Source organism: Echinococcus granulosus (assembly GCF_000524195.1).
Source record: "Echinococcus granulosus chromosome Unknown EG_S00137, whole genome shotgun sequence".
In the NCBI taxonomy this organism is placed as follows: Eukaryota; Metazoa; Platyhelminthes; class Cestoda; order Cyclophyllidea; family Taeniidae; genus Echinococcus; species Echinococcus granulosus.
Window position 1 is genome coordinate 43,350 of NW_020170517.1, and position 21,532 is coordinate 64,881.

The window sequence follows — 21,532 nt, forward strand, 5'->3', positions numbered from 1 at the left end:
AGGTGATTATTGTAATTCTTCCGGTACTGTTTACACTAAGCGATATGCGTAACTGAAGCATTAAAATGCAAGCATGCTGTAGATATTTACAAACAAATTCAGAATGTTCTCACCACTGTCGAAAGTCTACTCAAATAAGGTGACATTGGACCGGAAAACCGCAATAGGCCTAAGATTTTTTCCATTAATATATATTAACAAATCGGCTAAATTACGTCGACCAGAAAGTAGTTTTTCGACGCATTATAAGTCCGTACTGCTAAGATACATTCTTGGAATGAGCGGTTCTAAACGATTTAGTTCTACATTTGTGGCGAGAATCCAGGTCAAAGGGGTAATTCCTCATCTTTACTATCATTAGGAAATAAATTTAGGGTTAATGGAAAAATAAGATATGTAAAGTTCCTGCGCTTCTCTTCATAGCAAGTGTGTGAAAAAAGTGGGGAAGATATGGAAAATCTAAACCTTCAGCATAAAAATAACTAGTGTTTGTGGTAGAAAAGGTCAATCCTATTCACAATGTTTGACTTCTAACTTGAAAGAGACATTTTAAAGCGGTGTAAAGAACAACTGTTGCGTGGTAACAATCGAACACTTTCAGTTCTAGTAAAATAGAAGAAAATAAATGGACAGTTATTTTGCAATTGCTTCCAAACAAATGCGCGATGACACCGCAGTAAGTCAGTTTGCACAAAACGCACCCAAATGCGTGAAAAACACTTCAGTCAATCACACAGTATGGAGGAAAGTGATTAGCTCATGATGGCGCCTCCAAACGTAACCCACTCTACCATAATTCAGCTTTATTAAACTAGAATGAAATTTTGGCTATTTCAGATAGGATGGATTTACGTGAAGAGTTCGAGATTCTGACACTGTTGTGGATCGTCCAGCTGGAGTCTTCCAATGGGTGCTCCGGTCTCAAGGATGGCACCAACACTACGAAGGTGAAAGAGCACACCGGAGGCCGGAGTCCGCAGTTCTAGCACCAACTTCATCACCTCAACCAAGGCATAGACCTCGTTCTCGAAGACGTGGCATCCGTCGCCGACGATGTACTGCACCAGTTTCCCTGTGGATGGCGACCTAGCAGAGTAAAGAAAAAAGAGAAAGTTCAGATGACATATGCTCCCACCCCTGCCAATTCACTAGTTTATTGAGGTAGAGGTCGCCTTAGCTATTCAAAAGCGAACGTTTACGAGTCAAAGGGCTTTTGTAGACATTAAATGCAAACACGAGCTTGACGCTTAGTTCCAAAAATCAAATACCGCGTTCGCGATACAGCCATTTCCATTAAGCCAGTTGCGTGGAAATACTACTTTTACAAATATACGCAATCCAAGTTTGAATTTAAATTGGCCCAATTGACAGGTACAATATTACACCGTAGTTTTCCCGACGTTTTAGTAGGAAACTGTTGTGACTCCAAGAAATGACCCTTCCTAAATACCACCGAAAGGAAGCTGCAGCTCTACTTTAGGAAAGAATTTGCAAGGAACCCCCCCCCCCCCTTATCTATCCAGCAGGTCCAGAGCACTACCAGAGAAAATCGCATCTAAGCAGTGCAAGCCGTGTATATCTCCACACACTTTCTGGACAATAGGATTGATACAACGTCCTACAATACCCAGACTTTGGAGACAATCATTAAAACCGAAAGCAAGGAAGTTACTTGGATGAAGTCCCACACATTACAATGAGATGCTATTCCATTTCACACAATCTTTATTATCTGGGAGGGCGTTTCCGAAGAGTTTCGATACGTTACCCGCAGCATTTGGCAACCCTACTCTCTCGAAACAAAATACTTGGACTAATATGCTTGCGTCATCGGGGAAGGGTGATAAGAACAAAAATATTCACAACATCGAGAATCCATTGATGTTTGATACTTGTGGCGTGGCAATGCCAGTGGGAATGAAGTGTCCAATTTCCTCAGGCACTCGTTGGAGTGTCAGCAATCCCGAAATGTTCCATTATGATCGTTCTTACCCTGGTTACCAGGATAGCGCATCGTCACTACCTCCAAAACATTATTTTGTGATTACAGCATTCTGATTAGCCGTCTCTAGCACAGTTGTCGAAAATTTGTATTACAGAGAAAGTATTAACTAATGATGAAATGTAAACTGATGAAATAGTGACTGGGTTCCAAATTAATGCTACGATATTCGAAAAGGTAGAATCGACAATACATGTTCAAAACCGTTCTCCCTTACTGTAGAATAACATGTTTTAGGTTGTGAAAAATATGCATGTACCGAAAAAGCCGATTCGTGCCATTTTCTACGTTCAGTCACTATCCGGAAATAAATGATTGCAACTTCAAGTCAATGAATTAAAAGTGGAGGATGCCTACGGTGAGCAAATGGACAAAAGAACGGGACTGAGCTTGTCGGCAAGTCGCTGACATTTATATCAAAAATGGTTTTCAAGACAGCAAACTCACTGACGATACACTGACCACACAAAAGTTATTAATATATGAGCTTCACCCGCTGTAGAACACCATCCAGTCCTTGGCAATGACTTCCAAGTAAATTCTTCCAATGTATTTTGTCTGAAACATGGTAGATGAGCTCTATCTACATTAATGAATTCAAAAATCTTACTTTGGTGGAATATCAGAATGATGAGGCTTACAGACGTATCCCTTACAACTCCTTTAGAAGCGATGGAGAACTCACAGACCTAGGGAAATTTCCTATATTCTTTAGGGCCACTCTCTTTCCTCCTCTCAAAACAGAAAGAGATAAAAAATTACCGCAGGATAGACGGATCACATTCCTTTGAGAAGACCACAGTACGGTTGTCAATAACGGTGCGATAGCCCTGCGCATCCTCTTGACAGTAGGTCATGTAGGAGGAAGACTCGTGGTTGATTAGCAGACCGTCACCGGACATTCGAAGCAGCTCAACCGATTGGAGACCGCCGTTGGTTATTAGGTGGAATGATGTCTTACCTGTGCGGATAACCTAAGAGAAAAGAGGCGGTACCAAGCAGAAAATCAGGGTTCTGATTGTCGACTGAACCTTGTAATTAGTTTGACTTGAGGATTCTGGGAGTGAATAAATGCAATCTTTTATTTAAAGAATCGCTGAAGTCTATTAATAGCATTTAAAAGACAATAACATTGCATCTTAAATCATATAAACCTGACTAAGTGTGAATATGAGCTAATCATACCGATGTCTTCCCCGTTATAACATGAATAAATACCGAAACAAATAGATCATAATCATCTTTCGCTTCGAGGCTAAGCGCCAAATTACGGAATTCAGATTTCAAAAAGAAACAGGCAATACTGAATTTGAGATATGGGAATTCACATTTCCTACAACTGCTTCAACCACCATCTTTTTGTTTCTGTACCTTTCCTTTCAATTCCAAGGTCTGGAGTGTTCTGTATCTGCCGCACCGGTATAACGGGCATTTTAAAACTTTCCAATGTTCATAAAGGCAGCGAGAGAGAGATCTCTAAACCCTTGAATGATCAAACACGCCAGCAGATAAGAATAGGGGCATTTTGTACCTCTTCACGCAACACTATTTTCCTCCAATGTGGTATGGGCATATGTTTTAAAGCCCTCTACTCTAAAACGACAATTCTGCATTACAGGATAAAACCGATAAAATAAAACGTCTCAGATATAAAAATGACCGCTCCTTCTTCCACCACCCCCCAAAAATGATACCAGGTCCAAATGCTGTACAAAACTTGCAAATACCTCCAGAAATTAAGCAGCGTTATACCAGTTTTACTATACGTCAAAAACGTGGTTTACTTTAAATCGAAACAATTAATTTTGAGGGTAAGCCTTGCCTTTAATTCATAAAAACAAGAAAGATTCGAACAAATAAATGAACCTACTATTAAGAGCCTACCTGATTTGACGATAAACTGATCTGACCAAACACAAGTGGTCACGGTTCACGGTCATGCACGGCTGTCTCAATATTTTTAAACGAGTATGCAAGCTTTACATCGAGTAAGAAACTTGCAACTTATTAGAGAAACGGTTTGTATAAGGTTTGAAGTCGAGTTAAAGGTGGTCCTATGAAATTGCACTTTACCGGTGCTGGGTCGTACACTTAACCTGATTTAAGTTCCTTTCAAATAGCTGTAAGCATATACGAGACCTCGGGGTGATGCATAACCCCTATTTTTTCCTTTCAAAAGAACGCAAAAATGGCAAAACAATTTGATAAATCTACCGTTAAAATGAGCCGCAGTGTTTGGATTGATTTAAATCATTTAAAGGATAGTTTGAAAGCACAAAATTCAGTGCTATAGAGAAAGTGACGACTGAAAGCGCGATTGAAGTGCTACAGTAGAAAGTAATCTTCACACCAACTGGATACGCTGGAGCATACTCAAAGCACAAGCCTAATCGACGAGCAATAGATCGCCTTTAGCGCAGTAAAGTCGAGACAGAATTGGCATTTACGTATGATTGGGGATAAAAAAAGTTCGGCACATACAAAGATAGCTAAAATTTCACTGAATTAGGTTTAGTGAAAGAAAAATCAACGCATTTTACGCAATTAGAATACAGTAAATAATAGTTAGGACGACAAGTTGATTTGTGAATTCCATTCCCAGTCGAGATTCCAGATAAATAGGGCTAGTGAACAAAGAAGGGCAACCAAATTCCTCACCTGCAGAACATACTTGATGCCGTCTGCGATCAGAGTGACGTCCACAATGTTGCTCAACTCGTTAGTGGGGATGAACTGACCTCTGCAATTGGCCCCCAAAAAACAAGCACATTAGACAAGTGAGTCAAAGAGATATAATTGATGGTAACGCTAGAGTAGACACCTTTCAACATGAGCGTGAAATGTCTTGTTGGCCTTTTCGAGAGCATTGTAGCCAATGTGAAGGGCAGTACACATCACCCCCAACAGCACATCCGGTTTGTCGGGCTAGAAAAGTGAACAATAGGTGACAAACATTATTACATTCTTTTGTGGATCAATGGGTAAGTTAAATTCCAATATAGGAGCTTACTCGATCCTTTTGAGCAATAAGACGGTCAAGCCACGCGGTATCAATTTCATTGCGAGTATAGGCATCTGATTCAAGGATCTTGATGAGGTACTCCACCGTGGTTCGAAAATCACCGCGAATCAGGAGTTCTCGCAATGCAAGTACCATGTTCCTAAGTAGGAAGGACCAAAAGGTTTGGATTGCAGATACATTAAACCCTTCGAGCCTAAAGCATATGCCAAAACCTTAAAGGATAAGGTGTGAGCCAGTACAAATCAATGGGTGCATTCAGCAGGAAAGATTAATAATAACTTGAACGGAATATATGTAGGCAACTTCTCAATCCAAACCACACATCAAACATTCTAGCGACTTTGATTTAAAACTTAAACGCCTTCCAACCGTGAAAAGTGAAAAGGAGATGGAATACACTGCGAATACTAGTAGTGATATGTCAAACACCAAGATTGATAAAAGGTTTGCGATGTTTTGCATCGCCATGGCAACAGTTTAGACGAAAGGTGTAACGGTAGTTGAGTCCGTCATGTGACTAGTTCTGCCTGGCACGTAGACTGTCTACGCGAGCCGCGGTGATAATTGGTATCATGGGGTAAAATTAGTCGGAAAATTACATACAAATTGTATCCAAGTGGCGAATTGGCTTTCGATCACGCGCTGAATACTATGGCAGCGCAACAATGTACCGGAATGACAAGTACATTTCCATCTGCGTTTGCACCACGGGGGTAATCTTCAAGTTGTCCTCTACGAGTAGATCTAAATTCAAAAACTGCTGTAGTGATGTTGCAGTTGCAAAGCTACCGAGGTTTTCAGCGGGCCACATTCATGATCACAAGAAATTGCAGGAAGAGACCTAGAATTGATTCTTGGAAGCAGAAGAGTACCATTTGGGGTTGCACAAGTTTCACACATTTCTTCATTCCAGGATTATGAGCATAACACTCAGGCACGATCAATTGCTACGGGAGACGCCTCAAGATGACCTCAAACACTAATAAGTGACAGAAGTGGAAAGTGTATTTGAAGGTTATTAACTTGGTAAAAAACGTCTCACTCCAAGCAGAAATCGTGGGTAGACATGAAAGCAATAGATAGCTCCTGGTTGAGGAAGTCGATAGGTCTTTTGATGTCACTTCCAGGTGCGGAAAAAAACTTTAGCAAGAAAAGATTAGACACTGAAGAATGACCCAAACGAAGGATGTTAATCAATATGGTGTTTAATAAGCATAGTTAGCTTTCCCTTTAGCTTGGATGAAAAAATTGTCAAAAAACACTCCGCTCCCGAAGGTCGATGGATTATTTCAGAAGCATTTCCTGGCACCAGAGCATACTGGCCAATGGGCCGAAATGTTAGAGATTCAGCTATATCAAACTATGCGTTAAAGTTGAATATTTAACTATGCGACCTCTTTAGCCTCCAAAAGAGTTCCGGCCATCATATTTTGATGTCATGGTTCTCCGTTCACGTTATCTAGACTAATCAATCAGCCCTTTCAAAGAGGACTTGGACACCATATAGGCATGTCTAATAACTAGAGTATTCACTGGGAACGGAAACACGAAAGGATTAGGTTCTGAAGGCTCTTCGCAACGCTGGATATAACTAGCCGAGATCCATGAAAGAAGCATGAACAGTCTTGTGCCTGGTGGGAATAAAACAAAAATTTAGAAGCCGTGATTTAAGGGAAATAGGGAATCATATCGAAATCATTTCTAGGGATCAGTCAAAGGAAATGACAGAACTACAAGACTAGGAAAATCGAAAACCGCTGAATTGAGAGGAAGTAATATAAAGAGTACCCACTCCCTGGCTTCCTCCCGCGAGGCCTCGGCAGAAAAGCAATGCCCAAACTGAGAGTCAGCGAATTCATGGATCCCACCCACAGTGCCGACACTGAAGTACCCCCACACAGACCGACTGCTCTTGAAGTTGAGCTCAAAGACGTCTCCGGAGTGCGGCTTAAAGCCCTCGTCAGGATCCTCGCTGGTGATACGCACCGCGATGACGTGTGAGGATGGTGGGTTGCGGAGGTGAAGGTTGTTGCTGAGCGACATGGAGTAGTCAGAGGATTGAGAGAGGCCAAATAACTGGCGAATATACTTGATCTGGATCAACGGCAGGCCCATTGCGATCTATAGGAAACAACGAATGACCACTTTTGTGGGACACACTGCGTCAAAAGCCGATATCAAATAAAAACTGCATATGAAATTGCAGATACTTTTGGAACTAACTCTAAAATTCTGGTCTCTAAGGGTTTGAGTTTTCAAATCTAAATTAACGTGCCTGAAGTTGACAGGCAGGTAAGTTGACGCCGGAGATGACCTCTGTGCAAGGATGCTCCACTTGAAGACGGGGATTAAGTTCCAGGAAGAAGTACTCCTGAGTTTCGGGATTGTAAAGGTACTCCACTGTGCCAGCACTGCTATAACCCACAAGTTTTGCTAGATGAATGGCGTCCTGAAAGGAAAGACGTTCGTTCTACTTATCTACAGTACCACGCGAGCTTGCAAATCTGCACTCACGTTGATGGTAAGGAGTTCACACATTTCACCCGTACCAAGTCAAAAGATTTACGCTTAAAACAGTGAGCTGAAGATTGGTACTTATTTTAATTATGCATGCACTTACGGGTACGTTTGTCTTAACTATGCTAATAGCCCCTCTAACACTTGCGTGCAATAAATAACGCTACTTCCAGAGCTTCACCTCTCAAAACGTCTTCAGGGTATAAATTTGGCTCTAGAACAGGGACCATCGTGAAAATAAGGAGGTACGAATAAGCGACTTCTCTGTCCCATGACCTCCATGCCACCTGCACTAACTTTATATTCCTTGCATAAGCCTAAAATGAAACTAGTAAATTAAACCCATAAGAAGGTGGAAGGATGACTTGCCCGTTCCATGGCGTCAAAGACGGCCTTGGGGGCGACCACACAGGGCGCCTCCTCGAGGATCTTTTGATGGCGTCGTTGGACAGAGCAGTCACGCCCGTAAAGACTGATGGCCTCGCCATATTGGTCAGCCAGCAGCTGCACCTCCAAGTGGCGCACCTGTTCCACGCACTTCATCACGAAGATCGGTGACTCCGGAACCTCGCTTTGCACCTGCAAAGGAGTGGGAGAGGAACGTACCAGATATGAATAAATTGCAAATTGGGAACTGCCATTGGCCTACGGAGGCAGCTGAAGCTCAACTTGCACCTGCGGTTCGATGTCTTTCAAACGATGAGCTTCTTGGCAGTACTACACCTGAATGCGGGGGCACGTCACGTGATCCAGACTAGCCACTGTTAATGAGGAAGGCATGCAACATCAGCAGTGCACGAATAGACCAGTGTGTTGAGATTGTTGCTTTTGAAAGAAGGTATGAAGGCAATGAATAATTATGCCTACAGAAGACTTTAGGCATAGTGGAACTTTCAGCAGTAAAATATTCAAGTGTTGTACACCAATTAGGGACAGTCGGACGTGCGGTAGTGAAGACCTCGGTTGCGACAGTTTCCAGACTGCAGCAACTACTCACCCGACCAATCGTTCCAAAGCCGATTTAATGCTAATAAGTTTCAAACTTCAATTTCTCATTTGTGGTAATTTTTTTGCTGCTGGTCGCCGGTAATAAATCAGTTGTTGAAATGATCGCTAAACCGCGCAATCGAGAGTGGTCGAGACGGGTACATGCAGTGCCAAATTAATTGCTGCACTGCTTTTATGATCAGATAACATAACTATTTAAAGCCACAGTTACTGACCTTAATCAAGAAGCACAATGAAGTACCGAACGAGGATAGTAATCAGTTATTCAAACCCTACTTGAGCCTCCTAACCAATCATTTTCAAACCCATAAAAACCACAAACTGGCTTAGATGAATACGACCAAGTGTCGGAAATCACTCAATAATTAGTGGACGAACCAGTCTGATAACATGTTTGTTAAGAGCTAAATAAGTAAACGAATGCAGTAGACAAAACTGCTTAAAATGGGGTTCGAATTACTAACTGGGTCCAGCAATGACTACACTTCCAAAAGTACTTAGCCATTTGAAGGAACAAGCCAACAAGGCATGGAAGCCGAGTAACTGAATGGATGACTTCACCAAAATGTACTAACGAATAAATAAACAAGCATCACAGGAGAGTTTAGCTATTTTAGCATCAAGGGCACGAACCCTTAATGTGTAGTGTGATGAGCTACAACAGGTGCTGGCTGTCGGCAGCAAACAAGTCATTGTTTTACATATTACAGTAAGGCAAAACCATCAATAGTACTTTTAGCAAATACATAATGACCAATTAATGCTTACAATAGCCCCTCACTCAAGATATTTCTCAGCAAATTTGGTGGGAATAAAATATGGATCATAGTCGAAGCCACCAAGGGAAGAAGATGAAAGCAATGGTTGACAAGAATCCGCTGATAACCCGCCAACCAATCCGAAATGAAAGGATGCAATTAATGCAAAAGGACCGAAATAGTAAATAAAAAAAATTAGGGTTGAGCGTAGCCTCTTGAAGTTGGAGAGGAGAAATGCATTCCTAAACAAACGAGAACGAGGAAGAGGCGGGAGAAGAATCGACTAGTAATGGGCGTGTCATGTGTTCGCGCGTGTGATACATTCTAAACCACAACCGTCTGTTAACAAGAAAAGGAAACTGAAAGGAATCTGGATGGTGCCTGGTTGAAAGTTTTCAGAGGCGAACGAGTTTAAAAAGCTAAGGATGGATTATGGTTAAGGAGTAAGATCTATTTTAAACCGCAAAGAGCTAGGTAACATGAAAAGCAATAGTAATACCACAAACTAAACATGGATTTTGTTGCGAAGATTCAAGCTGCCACAAATAACACCATCGTCCTGCAGGTATGCTATCAATGCAATACAGGTAATTGATTTACCTGGAGAAAACTAAATTTGGTTATAGATAGACTCAAAGATGCATAGTTGGATCTGCTTAGGACATCAAAAAAAAGTCTGTCCCGATACGCTTGTACTAGTAAGTATTAACACCAGTATACCTCAAATGAATGGCAGAGGTCTAAATGAATAAACCATATTCTACCTGCATTGATGTAAAGCGATGGGGGAACTTTGGTCTGTGCTTAAATTACAGTTTTAGCAATACTACGTCAGCAGGTGGCGAGAAAATCCGTCCGCGTTAGAGAAGAAATGAGGTTTAATCGCATTCTGACGTAAATCAGAGAATATTTTCCGTTAGTTCAACACCAAAGCAATCTGTAACCCAATTACTTCCACCACATGAAGCGTGGTGAAGTAAAATTTTGTCTCCAAGAGAAAAAAAACAAAATTCAACCAACCTTGTGGAAACTTGAGGAGAAGATGGTAGATACTAATACCGAAAATGCGTCTGAGGATGGCGAAATAATAGTGTTCAGAAGAAGCAAAAAGTGAAAAGACGATTTCGACAGTTATGACGAAGTGTTTGATTGAATTGCTAAAGAAGTGATTTCGCTGAAAAGAAGTTGACAGTTCAAAGTTTTGAAGATCGAAGCCACAGTTTAATTTTGTAAATCATGTTAAAATACCGGTTAGAGACGCTTAATACTTGATGTAAGTAACAAGTCGCATGCGGTGAGCTCAAAATGAGGGTTCCGTTGCTGCACATCCGCCGGGTGGCTTGATCTTATGGCGTAGCCAGAAGACCCCAAATTCTTCTGTACGTCGACAATACATATTCTACCCGCACATTGTCTTCTTCGGTCTTCGCTACAGGTTCACTTTAAAAACTAGAGGATTCCCAATTTGTTTATTTTCCAAAGGTTAATAAAGGTCAAGCAAGAGGACATATAACCTAGCAATAATAAGGATTACAAAGTTAGCTTATTGTAACACACTGATAAGTTCATGCAAAACAGTCACATTGAGATAGAGTTGGTAAAGAATTGGGAGTTTTTTGTCTGCCACATGCACAAATGAAGGAAAAATGTTTTCGATTCTATGATAAGATTAAGTTTTTGAATAACGCATTTTTCAGAGATAATCTGACAGAACGATTGCAACGAGCAAAATATTTCACATACTCCACTTTAAAGTGTTTTAGCAATAAACGAAGCCGTTAAGAAAACTAGGAAAAAAGCTGAACCTAAAACTCGCATTTTTTTCTAATGAATAAAACTGAAGAGAGAAAATACTTGCAAACACGCTTCGGTTGCACTCACAAGAGGAAGTAGAGGTAATTCGGACGCTGTTTAGTAAGATTAGAGGGACTTCAAAAGGCGTATCACTCGGAAGTTACAAGGAACACCAAAGCTTTCCTTCTTAGTCTTACAAATTAACTGACTAATGACAATCCACCAGAGAGTTCACAAAAAAAACACCGAAATAGTTTGAAAAAAAGTATATTTTGCCGAAAGGGAATCTCTTAATGATCGTGTTTCCAAAAGGTTTATCTGCTTCAACCAATTATACGTAAATACTAAAAACACCTGCTATTCTCCTATTACTTTCACGAATTCAAACACCAAAGCTAGCTAAAACCGATTTTGGTCAAAAGCCAAAAATAAAACAAAAAATAAAGGGAAGATTCAAGGAGACCTAATGAGGCGCACCTGATTGAAGAGTGCAGCAACATCCTCAGCACGACTAACACGTCGAATACCCTTCCCACCACCACCCTCCGAGGCCTTGATCATCACTGGGTAGCCAATGCGATCAGCCACCGTTTGGCACTGCTCCGCCGTCTTCACGCAGGCGTTCTCAAAGTTGTTTGCCGAGATGACCTGTGATACCAATAACAAATTGGGTGGCCCTGCCGTCATCGTTGGCTCTGTTAACGCTGGCTTCTCCAGGTTTTCGATGTTCACAATGATGTCTGTGGAGGGGGAAAAGAGACAGCTCTATCGCTAACTTGCAATGCGATATGATGTCAAAAGTCCACAAAAAACGGATATGTGGCAGCAAATTCGCTGAGAAGTCCTAAGCTCTTTAGAGTAACCGAAATCAACCAAGCTCAATCAAAACCCCAAAGGACTATTCAACTTATTCGGTTAAAAGTGGATTAACCCTCGGAATGTACCGCGATATGAGTTGGGTACGGCAATAACATTGACTACTAGTGTGTAGGTAATTACGTAATATGCATTAAAGACCAGAAGACAGAAAAATCAATACTCATGGACAGTAGATAAACCCCTTTTGACAATTATTGTAACCTACACAAATCAAATTGCGGGGGTGAATGAAATATGCTAGCCGCAAGTATTGAAAAAGGTGTAGTAAAACGTGACCAGTGCTCCAAGGTGCCTTTCAGAATTGTCAGTTACGGTCGAGCAAAAAAACACGTTAAGAATAACGAAGTTAGAAAACAATGCCCCATTTGAACTGATGTTCACAACTTCACTGCAAAGATACCCAACGATTTCTTAAAACGAGTAAAATGCGCCCGTTTGTGGGCAGTACGGTTTCAGCCCACAGCTAATCCATCCCTTAATAACGGGAAACGTAGAAGATACTAATCAGAATAGAAATACAACATTTCTACCTCTAACGAGAGGTTAAACAAATAAAATACACCCAACAAAGACTGAAGCTCAATCAAGAGTGGCAAAATTACTGTTTAATTAAATATCCACCCTCAGAGAGTTGATGTTCATTCTTCTTCTTAGAAGAAATAGCTTGGCAAGTTAATCACTCAATTGCACACAGGCAATTTCGCCAATTAATAAATAAAAGAGGACTTGCGGGAGCCACTCCACGGAACAGTTGGAATACCAGCGCTTTGGGCAAGGATGGTCGAAGCAATTTTGTCACCAAGAGCCCACATAGCCTCGTGCGAAGGACCTAGGCGAGAGAGGACAGCAGGATTGATCTGATTTCCCAATGTTGATAATGATGACAGAGTAAGCAAACTACATGAAGGCCCACCAAGTCGGAATACACAGCGTACGCATGGAATAAGATTGTCACCTTACTGACGCGATTCATTCAAACCTACTGGTCTTATTAAGCGACAGCAATGAACGGAAGAAGAGGAGTGTGGTGTTACTTGAGCTGTGGTAAATCTGCTGCAGCACTAGCGGAGTGGAGACACGCCACCACGAGTGATGGATTTTATGCGTTCGTGGTAGTCACCCCAACTGCAACCCTGCGCAATGCTCTAGTTGTATCGACACTTGAACTGCCAAAATGACCCATTCAACTGTTCCTCATAAAACAGAACGTCAAAAAGGATTCTCAGACTACGGGCACCTAACAGCAACTTATTCAGTTTTAAACCCAACCAATCTGTTTAAGACACACAAATGGGTGTAACCAATTAGTACCACATGTCAGCACATAATACACTTGTGAGGTGTGAACTCAGGATGAGGAAGTCGAGGCGTAATATTCATGCGATGATGGTGGCAATCAGTTTGCGGATAACCACTTTTGGGGTCGGAGGATATTCTACTGCGATTGAATATCGAATGTTAATCGTGCCCAATGGAACACTTGCCCAAAAGGCAAATTCCCTAGTCTAAAATGGTTTCTTGGTGTTTCACTTCTTTTGCCTCCATTGGCATTTAAATGCCACTTAGCAATCTTCCTATTATCATCAGTTTCTTCTTCCTTGTAGTCTTATTAAAGTTTTCCGAGTTGTTTGCTCTGCTACTTTCTAATTAGCCGAGGCCATTTTCCGAGCATATTGCCGCAGACTCGGCCAGCAGCAGACATGTATTGATTGACCGTCCATAAGGAGATAAACCCACTTCAAAGAATCAGTGGAAGCGGTCTTGTGCGAAAAAAAGTACTAATCAAAACAGATTCCCAACGAACGTTCGTTTATCAAAACCTTAGTAATAATAACCCAAGTTCGTGTACTTTTGTGCTCCAGAGCAAGCCGAGGAATGTTCCGAGTTGTACAGCACAGTGGCAAATTTCCATTCAACTAGCATGATGAGTACAAGAACCTGTCAAAGGTTGTCACAGTTAGTCCAAAAAGAAATTCTGCTTACAGAGCTGCGCTGCCGCCATTTTGAAAATGTCACACGTGAAATTTCCATACTTTCGCAGAGTCGTTCCTTGCAAAAAGAAACTTCTACTTTTGAGCGCTCAAAAACAATATCTTTTGATACTTTCTTTAACAGCATGAGATATGCGTGATGCCCTGATTTTCTCACCTGAGTCAACACCCCACAAATGCGACATGTTCTTTATTAGTTTGTGGCAACTGATTACACCAGATCTTGTATCGCACAGATTGATCGAGTTTAAAACAAGTACATTGATTTTAAATGGTCTTGGTCTGAGAAACGCTACGCTGAACTGGTCATTTCAGTAGTCCGAATGTTGGTAACACACTAATGGAATGCACAAAACCTGGGAAGTGGTGGCCGGATACTCTCTAAGACACTGGACGGCACACTGCTACAAGGAAAGCTGAAGCAATCGGGATTTTACAATCTTAAAAAAAAACGTAATCAGATATCGCGAGAAAAAAAACAGTAATTAATGGTCAAAGAGGTTCGCACATACGTGGGGACTAGCAAAGGACTACCTAGCATAAAGTAATTGACGGCGAAGGGAAAGACGCAAATCAATGCTAATGAACCGAGTGTAAATGAAGAAATTCTCACCTAGAAAGGCAATATTGTGTTTAGCAAGGACTTCGGGGAGTTGAGGGTTCTCCGAGGCATGTCCCCAGCCAGCCCAGACAGCCTGAGGACAGAATAAACGGATAATCGGTTAACGACGCTGCAGTAGACACGTGTTTGAACTGTATATATGACTACAAGGATCTATTCAAGTCCACATGATTTGGTTACCAAGCTGGTGGCATGGAGCTATGCCAATAGTTCAGAAAGCCTTCTACACGCCTATAATGAAGCTATCTTTAGAGGTAACTCGGGTGCTGATTCCACTTTTGACTGGCTATACATTACGCCAAAAAGTCCCGAAATGGATGGCTGAATGTACATGAGCTCACAACAGAAAAGCTATCGGAACCGCGCCGACTTTAGCAAAACATCCCAATCCCAACCTCTGCAAAAATGACCAGGTTTGAACGAGTGCTATGAACACTGACTTATGATTATTGTCTGAAGATCCGGTACCTCTCATGTTGCATTTAGGGGATTGGCATAAGGGATGTGCTCGTTGTAGAACGTCGTCCAGTCTTCAGCACTGCTTCCCAAATGAATCCCTCGACGAGGAAGTTCGCCTAACAAAGTACGTAATACCAATGTCACATATATGCCCGTCTCTAAATAGCTAAGGGGCATGCACACTGTGATGCAAATTCATCAAATCGCCTTCATTTTTATCTAACGAGTGATCAAAAGCATCCAGAAGAGTCTAAACGATCGAAGCAGAAGAGCGGGACACTATGAGCATCCTTAAAGACCCCAAAATAGGAGAGCTGTGGAGCAGAATGATAACGAATTCATGAAAACATGCTCTTTTGATTTCCCACAATTTTGTTACCATGCTAATAGCATGGAGATATGCCATTTCCAAATTAGCGCACCGGATTACGTCTTTGAAAAATGCAACATGTTGTACTTTTTTGATGAAGTGGATTCAAAATTCTTTGACCCCCTCTAAATCGAACTTGAAACGGACACGGTGATGGTCTCATTCGATTAATCGTATTTTTCTTCTACATCGTTCCGCGGTCCATTTGACTGCTCATGACCAGTGTTTTCCTCCAGAGAAAATCCAAAAAGAAACCAAGCTCATGCCGTGGAAACTACTTTGCAATGCAAGAGAGGCAATTCCCCACAAACTTGGAGGTGGACTCACATCGACATGGTTAGTGATAGCCGTTTGGAGGATGAGTTCGACATTGGCGTAGTTGTTGACGTTTGATCCACCGGGTACCATGACCATCTTATTGGCCATCTTGATATACTCCGCACTGGCATGAACATCTTCGGGCGAGGCCATGCAGACGAAGAAGAAGGCTTCTGCATTGCGGAAGGTCATATAGGCCCAGCTGCGAATGGAGCGCATGCACTTCACTGCGGCAATACCGTTGTTTGCCACTAGGATCTGTGAAGACAGGCGGATTACATATAAGCTGTCAATTTAACCATGGAATCCTTTTTTAAGCTCTACACTTTTGATTACTTGGCTGGTTTCAGTCTCACACGACTCGACAACATAGAGCTCAGCCAATAATCCCCTAAACCCTGCAGGCTCGTAGGGTTCATAACGTTTTCCGAGATAACAGTGAAAAATTACCAAACTGGCCCCTTCCCGCTGGAGGTGCATGATTAAACAACCAAGAGACTACTCTCAAAGGTCTTCCATATCTCCAAACATAGACGCGGATCGATAGAGGGTAAAGGGGATAGCGACTACGTCGATTTTCCGACCATTTAAGCGTCGCGGTTTCGTGTATGCACATGGTGTATTATTTCATTAGCATCAAAAATGAACAACAAGGAATCTCATAACTGCCACTTTCCAAACGTTCCACCCAATTTTAAAGTCCAAAGTGTAACTCATTAAGGCTGAACCACAAACGGAAGCAGCTTAAAGCATCACCCCATCTAAAAAATCACACAAAAACAAATCTACACGAAGATAAAAGCCTTCAGTAGCCAAAAGGAAACAATTCAGTAGGAAATCCAGGACAGTTATTTGAGGCAACAGAAAAAAACAGTGAAAGCAAGGGCAACTGTGAAGACAACTAATATACCTTCGTCAGAACTGGAATTGACTTTGCATTCAATAAACAGGAAAGACCTAGGTGGCCTCAATAAAATTTCTCACAGTCAAAGCCTAAATTTCAAAGTGGTTTCTTGGTAAGTCGAAAATTACAAACGAGATTGTTTCAATGCACCATGCTTTACAATGTGGCGCCAAAAATGGACTTAAGCAGCCAAAAGTTTACGATTTAGTGGATTGACTAAGGGGGCGATTTGAAAGAATAATCTGATGCTACGAATAAGTCAATCAAGTGACAAAGGAACAAGGACTCAAACAGACCTAAAATGCTCTTTTTCCGCATACTTTCGACAACTTCTCTCATCTCTTCTACAACTAATTTGATGAATTTGAGAGCTAGTTGATACCACAAATGGAAACACCTCAAAACACCATTACAACTGGCAGATGAATAAGAAATGTTTTAAAATAGAGAACCCCTATTTTTAACATCCAACTAATCAACAGGATAACCAAGACGACTATTTGGGAGCATACTGCGAAATTTCGAACTAAGAAACGTAAAAACAACATAAATCCAGGCATAACTAGAATGGCCATTTCCTTCAACTAGAATTACATAATTAAACAACTACGCATCGTGTAGCCTCACGTTCTCACACACCACGTGGTTGAATTTTGGAACGGTCACATTACGATTTCAAAGCTTCGCTCATTTGGCTTGAGCTGCAGACAGAAACACGATGAAGTGAAGCACACCAAACACGAGACTACTTGCAAGTCAACGGATCCAGGAGTGAACTGAGACGATCAGTCCTGAATAGTGAGCAATCATCGAAATGAGATGAACTGTAAAAAAAATAGACGCGAAACCCGTTAAAAGGAATGGCTTTTCTACTAGAGGTTCTATCTCACTTTAACTATTGGCTTAGACGTAACACAAGTAAAAATTGTAATGCGTCAGAACACACACGAATAAGTCCGCTTGAAAATAAGAATAGTGGGTGCATAGTCGGAAAGTCGAATCCATGTGAAAATGAAACAATCTTTACGGACCAAGGACAGCACAATAACGGAACTCGACTGTGAGTCAAGCCAATTTTGAGTATCTCACTTTATAAGTTCTAAGTAAAGTTTATGGGCGCGTGAGCACAAAGGAAAACACCGCACTACATCATGACATTCAGCTAAGTACTTACGAACCAACCTCCAGTAGCCAAAAAATCTATGCCTCTGGATGCAGATTAATGCACTTATTTAAGTGAATAATGCCGAAATTCTGGAATTGATAAAAGTGGGGGGAATAGACGGAAATCCGAAGAAAACTAGCGAGATTGCATAATTAAACAGGTACGCCTGAGTAATGGAAGCAAAACCAGAAACGAGATCAAATCATTTACGCGACTACCTTGAAATGCTTAAAATTGGACAACTTTACGAGGAAATCAAGCTAGTCGTTTAAAAGAGTAGCAAAACAATCACTATTAATGATAAACTAAACAAGTGATTGAAATGCCGTCTGATCTGGCGTCTGCCACATGCGTAATCACCATTAAAACACGATGATAAAATTCTCAGTGCTTCACCCATAAGGAAGTGGTCAGGTAGTCACAAACTGCAAACACACACTGGGGACTCTCCTTCTTATATGCGTTCAGTGTTCTGAGAAGAGTTTTACAGTAAAAAAGAGGGCGCGAAAACAACGGGTCTCACAAACGGTACGAAGCGGCAAAATTGAGACGTAACGCAATGGGGACGCTTGAATAAAAGTCGAAAAATTTAAGGCACACTCACGAGCAGTTTATACGAGATCCAGCGATCCACTTGCAGAATTAGTCATTTCGTCATAATTGCCAACTAGAAGAATGGTATGGCATTACAACTGCGCTTTTTGTGCCCACTTTACTACTGAATGGAGCATCCACGAATATACTTGAAACATCGGTCGCAAGTGTAAAATAATCGTTACTGCCATCTCAGAAGAGACTCGACCACCGCAGCTCAGATTTTTTTGCACTGGTATGACTTCATTTGCCCGTATTGTTTATTCCTTTAATTTACCGTGCCATATATGTGAGGTGAGAGCTCACGTTGGGAAGTTAGTATCATGACGCTGGTGGAAATGTGTTAATACAGTTTGCAAGTCCACGATCTACCAAAAGAGCGGGAGGCCAAAACACACCCGTTTGATGCATCGCTGTCCATGGTGGGCACGAACGAACTCTTCCGGGGAGAGGAAAGACATCTTCCGATTCGCTTGGCTTTGTGGTTCGCTGTTAGAGAAGAGACAAAGTGTCACTGTATCAGGGCGCGTCACAGACAAAAAACACTTTACTCAAACCTCAAGGTTTATAAATCAACAGTGCGGCTTGATACGGACTTCCTTACAAATAAGCACCGACATCACAATAAAAAGGAATTGTACATTAAAAATGTGTTTCATTCAACCATCACTATGAAGAAAGACTGATTTTTTGGAGTGAGATAACCACCAAACTGGAGAAATGCTAAAGAGGTGTCAAATCGAACTAATGCGAATACGAAGTACAATTTGCTAGAAATAGCCTGTTGTAAATTTTCGTTTTTCATGAAGTACTGGTATTTTGGATTGATAGAGGTAGTACAATTATTTTTGTTTTGGATAAACCTTATTTATACAGAGCTCAGAAACGGCAAGACTGACACCAGTTTGATACGAATGCCTCGAACATAAAAGTCATGTCAAGCTTAAAAACAAAACTATTTACGAGGAAAAAACATACATATGCATATTTAAGGTAAGATTTCTAGCCTGCAATTGATTGATCAACACCGAGAAGAAACATGTATAAGCACGAACATGAAAGGTAATTTTTCTTAACATAATTATATCATGTGCCGCACGTAACATAAGGATAAATGTGAAAAATGTGCACTAACGGATCGGTTTTCGGGGAGGACGCTTCCGAAGCTGGTAGGTTGTCGTCTATCGTCTTTTTGGCACCAGACTTTTTATTTGCACGGTTTCTCATCTAAAAAGCAGAGAACGATTCACCGTTTTAACAACAGCACAGAAAATAATTTGTGCAGTGTATTAGTCAGGCTTTTTGTCGGTTAGTAAACAGAATTAAAATATGACGGATGAAACTGAAAGGCTTGTAAGATGAAATTATTAAACCTGCTAAACTGGGAACCAAATTATTCTATTTACTACTTGGGTCAATGGTATTAGAGACTTACTTCAGCGACAGCCCAAATTGAGTGATAAGGATGGGTCAAAAAAGTTAAAACCTAACAATAATGAAACCGACGAATTATGACAGAATAAAGTGGGACTTGCACCAATTACGCTGAGAACGATTCCAGGTGTGACCAGTCACAAAATAACCCATCTACAGCATCTAGTCGACAACAAACTATGCCACAAATACTCACCTAGAGGGGAAACCCATTAGCACCTGCATGACGGAAGCACTCAACACGACTTAGCTACTAATCATTTTCAAGTCATTGATAGACAAATGCACAATTCAAATTCATGACACATTAAAATGAGGTATATTTAGGCGAAAAAACTTGGTCTAACCAACTAAAATTTCATTTACAGATATGAGTGGTGGGGAATGAAATCCACTACGGAAGCCGTGGTCGGGGGAGCAGATGTGGTACTTACGAAAAGCCCGCTCAAGTACAACCTACACAAGGTTAAAATGGTGCATCATACCTAGCTGCTTGGCCAAATGCATACTTATAAAATTTTATTCACAGAGGTACGTTCTACTACTGCCCAAAAAACGACGAATATCTAAGTCAGCCTCTACAACCCATAACATGAGAACACGTTATTAAGATCTAGGACGAATTTTTGAGACCAGCAATGGCCATCAAGGGACAAAAAATTATTAACATATGCTATTGCCAGTCGACGGGAATCGTCCCTTAAAGAGAAGCAGTACTGAGGAAAAGTATATAAAATTGCGATTTTGCTGAATTGAGGTACAAATTATTTTGGTGCTAAGAAGGAATGGAATATCATAGCAAATATGAACTTGGAATTAATCTCTAACCATATTTAAACTTTAAACACACTTGTTTTTAGGCAAAAGTGCAAAGAGTTGCCACCAGAAAGATTACCAAATGCAAAAAAGGAGACCTGCAAGTGGTAAAAGATGCCCTATAAACTTTTGGGCGTTCCGATTGTACTAACAAAGGATTTAGTAAAAACTACAAAAGTCGCTTGTAATGTTAGCAGAGAACCAGTCTTGTGACTTTATTGGTTCTTTCGCAAACCGCATTACTAAATGGAAAATGTTATCTAGAGTAACTATGTAATACCACGTCGAGGGAGCGGGCCTTCGGGCCACGCCGGTAGCCCAAACAGCCTCTTTTGTCAATTGCATAATATTCTGCCAGAATATTGTGTCTTCTTTCGACTTCAGGGAAGTCTCAGAACCCTACAACTTAAACCATAACTCGATTCTTTGCCAAAATGTGCTCAGGTAGACAGTGTTGACTAAAACCGCTTTATAAGCATGGTAATAAGCCATTAAAGTTAAAGTTAAATGAGGCTAGAACAAACCGATGCCCTCTGACGACATGTGAAGTCGGTATATCATTTAGCTTATCTTCTTCACTGCTACTGCTCTTATTGTATTGGTGAAAAGCTTACTCTGACTTATTGTGTATTCAAAGTGCGTGGGTTTAAAAATATGTAGTTTTAGGGCAGCGACCGTTGGGCTAACATTTATTTGACTCAAGATACTTGTGGCAATCAGAACAAAACCCTGAATGTTTCATTACAGTAACGAGTTTGTTGCCTGCATAAAGGTCGGTCCTAGTAAGGATCTACTTTCTCTTGGCCACCGTACCTCGCCGGGTGGGTCGGCCTCCGGGCCATGCCATTGGGCCTAATACACTATGTATGTGGAATATAT

At 41.2% G+C, this 21,532-nt stretch overlaps 1 protein-coding gene across 1 annotated transcript in view; it reads right to left on the reverse strand. All coding sequences in view use genetic code 11, as the record gives it.

Moving 5' to 3' along the window:
• Nucleotides 1–21,196, reverse strand: part of EGR_09209 (Acetyl-CoA carboxylase) — a gene marked incomplete at both ends in the record, with an annotated part of 47,455 nt that extends 26,259 nt beyond the window's left edge. Inside the window, 14 exons of the mRNA XM_024498458.1 lie at nucleotides 853–1,086; nucleotides 2,765–2,976; nucleotides 4,661–4,742; nucleotides 4,824–4,927; nucleotides 5,013–5,163; nucleotides 6,817–7,145; nucleotides 7,327–7,473; nucleotides 7,932–8,120; nucleotides 11,579–11,841; nucleotides 12,720–12,809; nucleotides 14,585–14,666; nucleotides 15,750–15,998; nucleotides 18,802–18,917; nucleotides 21,178–21,196. Of these exons, the coding sequence (XP_024347125.1) occupies nucleotides 853–1,086; nucleotides 2,765–2,976; nucleotides 4,661–4,742; nucleotides 4,824–4,927; nucleotides 5,013–5,163; nucleotides 6,817–7,145; nucleotides 7,327–7,473; nucleotides 7,932–8,120; nucleotides 11,579–11,841; nucleotides 12,720–12,809; nucleotides 14,585–14,666; nucleotides 15,750–15,998; nucleotides 18,802–18,917; nucleotides 21,178–21,196 (2,267 nt within the window). The remainder of the gene's footprint in view (nucleotides 1–852; nucleotides 1,087–2,764; nucleotides 2,977–4,660; nucleotides 4,743–4,823; nucleotides 4,928–5,012; nucleotides 5,164–6,816; nucleotides 7,146–7,326; nucleotides 7,474–7,931; nucleotides 8,121–11,578; nucleotides 11,842–12,719; nucleotides 12,810–14,584; nucleotides 14,667–15,749; nucleotides 15,999–18,801; nucleotides 18,918–21,177) is intronic.
• Between the last annotated feature and the right edge of the window lie 336 nt (nucleotides 21,197–21,532).